The sequence below is a fragment of the Melanotaenia boesemani genome, chromosome 2 (genome assembly GCF_017639745.1).
Source record: "Melanotaenia boesemani isolate fMelBoe1 chromosome 2, fMelBoe1.pri, whole genome shotgun sequence".
Classification (NCBI taxonomy): Eukaryota; Metazoa; Chordata; class Actinopteri; order Atheriniformes; family Melanotaeniidae; genus Melanotaenia; species Melanotaenia boesemani.
In genome coordinates, this window is record NC_055683.1 from 9,543,167 (window position 1) to 9,549,651 (window position 6,485).

The 6,485-nt window shown below is 42.1% G+C and overlaps 1 protein-coding gene across 1 annotated transcript; it reads left to right on the top strand.

Annotated features, from left to right (window-relative positions):
• Positions 1-4,629: 4,629 nt before the first annotated feature.
• On the top strand, positions 4,630-6,485 carry LOC121654262 (ATP-dependent DNA helicase PIF1-like). The gene is made up of 2 exons (XM_042008309.1): positions 4,630-6,273; positions 6,341-6,485. Exons 1-2 carry the CDS (start codon positions 4,975-4,977, stop codon positions 6,344-6,346), a joined length of 1,305 nt encoding a protein of 434 aa, XP_041864243.1. The 5' UTR covers positions 4,630-4,974; the 3' UTR covers positions 6,347-6,485.

Below are 6,485 nucleotides of genomic sequence, written 5' to 3' on the forward strand. Positions count from 1 at the left end.
ATCATGGGCGGGTTATCGATTGCAGTCTTTCGAACGACTGATGGTCGATTTGGCTTTTTTGACCCACATCGAAGAACCAAACATGGACTGCCAGTACCACCAGGAATTTACAACATTGGGAGCGCTATAATGCTGATATTTACACATCTGACTGACCTGATCAACCATATCAAACTAATCTATAATAGATTTCACATGCCATTACATCGTGAATATGAGCTCAAGCCCCTGTCATTTTACACGGAAAACTCATCCAGCCTGGAAAATGCTGAACCAGACAGAGAAAAAAGATCAACACCTGTTGATACACCAACTCTGGTGGATGAATCAAACACATGTACAGCCACTGATCAGTCTGATAACATTTATACAAACACTCACACTAAAGCTGTTGAACAACCCGACACTGATGTGGGATGTTTTGCAACACAGGACTGTCTTTCAAAAGAATCAAACGTGACAGCTCAAGTATTGATCCCTATCACTGAGATTTCTGCTGATGTAGCAAATGGATCCAGTGAACCTGTGACACAATCTCCTGTTATCAGTGTTGAACCAGAACAGAGGGAAATTGCTTCATTTGCAGCATGTAATACCATTCAGTGTGAAACAAATCTTTCTTCCCCAACAATACATAGACCAACTAAAGACCTTTCTGATGCTACGCTGCAACAAATCGCTTGTAAACTGTCCAAGTATAGTAAAAACGAAAGGCAAAAAATGAAAAGGAGATTATTAATGACAGAAAAACCAAGAAAACAAAAAGTTGATAAAAAACAGAAAGAGAGGCAGCGATATTCTTCTAATGAACTTTATAGAGCAAAGAAAAAATGTTCCTCTACAAAGAGATATCAAAACAACCCTAACGTTAGACAAAAGAAAACTCAGTACATCAGAGATCAGTACAAACATAATGCTGAATTTAGAGAGAAACAAAGATCATTTATCAGGAATTCTTACAGAGAAAATGCTGAATTTAGAGAGAAACAAAGATCATTTATCAGGAATTCTTACAGACAAAATGCTGAATTTAGAGAGAGGCAGAAAAAGTACATGAAGCAGTGTTACAGACAAAATGAGGTGTTACGACACACAAAAAAAACATATATCAGAAGTCGATACAAACAAAGTAAAGAATTTCGAAACAGTCAGAAAACCTATATCACTCAACGTTATGCAAATGACAGATTATTCAGACTCAGACACAAACAAGTGATGAAACAATTGATGAGAGACAGATACAATAACAACCATTCTTTCAGGATGATGCATAAGATCAGATGTGCTGTGAATGTAAAAAGGAAATATAGACGAATGAACAGACAAACTCACAATGTAGAAACTGAACCAGAGAACAGAATAAATCCCATTGTAGAGCAGAACCAGAGTGAGCCAGAGAACAGTTTAATCAATGAAGCAATATCTGTCTTCAGATCAAACATAAAAGCAGGTCCCACCTTTGTTTGTTCTTCATGTGAAAAAGCATCTTTTCCCAACCAAGTCAAAGTTTGCAAAAGATCAAATTATAAGAAAAATCCAGATGTAGTTGCACAGTGCCTGACAGGAAAGTACGTTCATGTTTGTGATGAATCCTGTATAAATGAGCAGTGCTCTGTGCCCAATGAGAGAAAAAAAGAGTGGATTTGTAACACATGCCATGAACATCTTAAAAAGGGGAACATGCCAAGACTTTCTGCAGCAAATAACCTTCAACTCCATGAGATTCCACCTGAACTGTGTGATCTAAACATCTTGGAGAGACATCTGATAGCAAAGTGCATACCATTTGCTAAGATCATTCCTCTACCTAAAGGCAGACAAAGACTCATACGTGGAAATGTGGTGTGTGTTCCATCAGAGGTTAATGAGACAATTAACATGCTACCTAGACTACGTTCTGAGTCTCAAGTTTTACGAGTAAAGCTGAAAAGACGTCTGTCTTATAAAGGTCACCAGCTGTTTCAGTCTGTCACCTGGTCCACACTTGTTCAAGCACTTCTCACGCTGAAGCAGATCCATCCCCAGTATCACGATATTACTATCCGAGATGAAGCTGAACTCTGTGATCCAACACTTCCTGATGCAGACGATGATGATAATGATGATGTAAGCATGGGAGAGGATGACTATGATGAAGCTGATTTAATGGAGATTGACATGATTGAAAAAGATGCACTGTGTGATGCAGAAAATGAGCCTGAAAGTGATCAGGACATGCAGAGTGACACTGAACCGGAACATAGAGATGATGCAGAACCAGATGATCTACCAAATGGAGGTTTTGCTATAGAATCGTGTCTTCAGCCTGTTGACATATCAGATGAGATTCTCGGTTACACCGATAGCATCTACTGTGTTGCTCCAGCAGAAAGAAATGATCCAGTCAGCTTTTTCAAAACACCAAAACTTGAAGCCATAGCGTTTCCCTGCCAATTTCCTACTGGTCAGAACACCATAGATGAAGCTCGAGAAACATATGTCACACCTAGTGGATATTTCAAGTCCAGACTTTTCCACATTGATGAGCGGTTTGCTAGAGATCCTAATTATCTGTTCTTTGCACAGTTTGTCACTGAAATTCATTTGGCCAATTCCAGCATGATGGTACAGTTAAGAAAAGGAAAAACAAAAACCAGAGACGGAAGAGAAATAAACTCAGCCATGTTACAGGACAGAACAGAAGTTCAGAAGCTGGTGAGAAATAAAGATGCAGTCAGATTCATGATCCCACTAAGAGGAACTCCTGCGTACTGGGAAAGAACCTCCAAAGATCTGTTTGCCATGATCAGACAGTTGGGAACTCCTACGTTCTTTCTGACTTTTTCTGCTGCTGAATTCAGATGGCCTGAAGTGATAACAGTTATAAAGAGACAGCAAGGTGAACACGTAGATTTTGAAGCTCTAAACTGGTCAGAAAAAAGTGAAATTCTCAGATCCAACCCTGTCACATCCATGCGTATGTTTGATAAGCGTGTTGAAGCCCTGTTCAGAGACCTGCTTCTCTCTCCTTCACAACCTCTGGGAGAAATTATTGATTTTTTCTACAGACTGGAGTTTCAACACAGAGGAAGCCCACATATACATGGTCTCGTTTGGGTAAAGGATGCTGTAGAACTTGATGTAAATGACGATCAGACTATCTGTGATTTCATTGACAAATACATCTCAGCCCAGCTGCCTAACCCAGACACACAACCTGAACTGTACAGGAAAGTGAGTGAGCTCCAGAAACACAGTAGGAACCACACAAGAACCTGTTTCAAGAGTGTAAACTCTGGTTGTCGGTTTGGTTTTCCAAAGCCGCCCTGCAGAAAAACCATGATTGTGAGACCTGATGAAGAAGGAGACATTAACGCTGCCAAAGAGAAACTGAAACCTCTCATGGACCTGCTTAATGAACCTGAAATTGCTTCCTTGAGTTTACAACAGATCCTGGTTCGTTGCAACCTGACGCTGCAAGAATATGAAGGATGTCTTCATTTGATGAACAAAAAGATTGCCATCCACCTGAAACGTGATCCCAAAGACTGCTGGATTAATGGTTACAACCCACATCTGCTGAAAGCCTGGGACGCTAACATTGACGTTTCATATATTGTCAATGCTTATTCCTGTGTGGAGTATCTCTGTAAATATATTACAAAACAGGAGACAAATCTTTCAAACTACTTGACAGATATGTTACAGAACGCAGACAGAGATCATGTCAATGAGTGTGATGAGATGCGAGCCGTCATGCAAGCTTACTCAAAGAAAAGAGAAGTCAGTGCTCAGGAGTGTGTGACTCGTGCATGTGGAATAAAAATGAAAAAGTCTTCACGAAGCACAATTTTTGTTCCCACAGAAGAAAACTGCTGTAAAATGAGTCGTTCTATAGCATTCTTGGAGGAACTGCCACCAGAATCTTGTGACGTCTGGATGACAAGTTTGAATGACAAGTACAAAGCCAGACCAGAGAGACCAGAGTATGAGGAGATGTGTTTGGCTGATTTTGCTGCTAACTGCAGATTTGTCAAGAGTGAAAATGCTAAAAAGGACGACGTTTTTCCACTGCTCAATGGACTAGGATATGTTCAACAGCGTAAAAATGATAAAACTGCTATTATCAGATATTACCACTGTTCAAAGGAAAAGCATCCTGAAGAATTTCATGAGAGATTACTGAGACTGTACCTTCCTCACAGATCAGAGCAGGAATTAAAAAGAAACTTTCCTACATATCAGTCTTTCTACTCTTCTGGATGGGTGGTGCTACCCGGATCAAACCATTCTGTCTATGTGAAGAACATTGTCAAACACAACAGAGACAAGTACGAGAAACACAGTGAGGCCATTGAAGAAGCACTGGAAGAGTTTGAGGAGAACAGAAACATTGTGATCGATGAATGGTGTAATCTTGCTCCAGAATCTGAAGTTGTGAGGTTGGATTGTGACGAGGACATGATGGTAAGAGAGCTAATCAATGAAAATGAGCAGGAAAATGTTCCTGACCTTTGTCCTCAGTCTGATGCTGCAACAGAACTCAGTGCAATCAGAGAAGCCCCTGCCATTGATCCAACTGTTCTCAGACAAATGTATCAGAACCTGAACCAGAAGCAGGCCTGTGTGTTCTATGCAATCCGAGACTGGTGCATCAAACGTGTCTGTTCTGTCAATCAAGAGCCATTTTTCTTCTATGTAAACGGTGGTGCAGGAACAGGAAAGTCTCATCTTATCAAATGCATTCACTCAGAAGCATCAAAGATACTGAGCAGACTGCCGAGACATGCAGAGGAAGCCGACATATCGAGCCCTACTGTTTTTCTCACTGCATTTACGGGAACTGCAGCTTTCGGGATTGGTGGAACAACGTTGCATTCTCTCCTTCGCTTGCCTCGCAGTTTAAAACCTCCCATTCAAGGACTTGGCAATAAACTGGATGAAGTCAGAGCTGAACTGTACAATGCTGAGATCATTATCATTGATGAGATTTCTATGGTTTCCAAGCAGCTTTTCGCCTATGTGGATGCCAGACTGAAACAGATCAAGGGTAATAACAGACCTTTTGGAGGAATGTCAGTCCTAGCTGTTGGAGATTTTTATCAGCTGCCACCAGTACGACAGTCTAAACCTCTCTGTGTGCACGACCCATCTGAGATTGACCTATGGCAGGAACATTTTCAGATGATCACCCTGACTGAGATCATGCGTCAGAAAGATGATGTTGCCTTTGCAGAAATGCTGAACAGAATTCGAGTGAAGGAGAAAGATGAGGAACTGTCTGAGTCTGACAGAGAATTGCTGACACAAGCCATCACTCAACCAGAACTTTGTTCCACCGATGTTCTGCACATTTTCCCCACAAATAAGTTGGTTGAAGATCACAACTCAGCAACGCTGTCTCGGTTATTTTCTGACATCATCACTGTTGATGCAGACGACTTCCAGAAAGATTCTCGATCAGAAAGAATGACACGGCAAGACAAACCCAGCAAAGGAGGACGCAATGATTTACCTGACACCTTGAAACTTGCGGAAGGAGCTCGTGTCATGCTCACCAGAAACATTGACATACAGAAAGGATTGGTGAATGGTGCCTTTGGTACTCTGATGAAGGTGATTACTTCTGAGACGGATCAACGCATCACAAAGCTTGGGCTGAGAATGGACAGTCAAACAGCTGGAAGACGTAGTGGACCTGCAGGATCTGATGATCTGGTTTACGTGGAGAGAGCAGAGGATACCGTGAAACAGAAAGGAGTGGTACGTAGACAGTTCCCTGTGAAGCTGGCCTTTTCTTGTACCGTGCATAAAACTCAAGGCTTAACGACACATGCAGCTGTAGTTTCCTTGGAGAAGATCTTTGAAGCAGGCATGGCTTATGTGGCTCTAAGCAGGGTGACTTCTCTCAGTGGACTCTATCTGTTGGACTTGGATGAGAAGAAAATCTACGCCAACCCTGAAGTTACTGCAGCCATCCAGACCATGAGACAAGCCAGTGTGGATGACATGATGCCTCTTCTTCCTCTGAGAGAAACAGTTAGCAGGCCTGACACTCTGACTGTCGTCCATCACAACACAGAGGGACTGCCATCTCACATCGATGACATCAAGAGACATCATGAACTGTGTCTGGCCGATGTACTGTGTCTAACCGAATCTCACCTGCAGGGCTCCTTTGTTGCAGACAGTCTTCAGCTGGATGGATTCACCTTGTACAAGCGTAACAGACACGTGTCGTACACAAACCTTCCTCAGATGGCCAGCAGATGTGGCGGTGGAGTTGCTGTTTATGTGCGAAACCACATTCAGGTGCATGAAAAACAGTATTTGCATAATGTGACTGATCTTGAGTTTGTAGTTCTGAAGGTTGAGGCTCCAGTCCAGGCACTGATCGCAGCAGTGTACAGACCCCCCAGCTACAGTTTGACACGCTTCCTGGAAAACATGGTAAGCCTTCTTGATGCACTGGAGACGATGGACTGTCACCCTGTAATTGTTTGCGG

Excerpts from the sequence above, each read along its gene's own strand:
- LOC121654262 (XM_042008309.1), top strand. The coding sequence starts at position 4,975 with ATGGTTTCCAAGCAGCTTTTCGCCTATGTGGATGCCAGACTGAAACAG.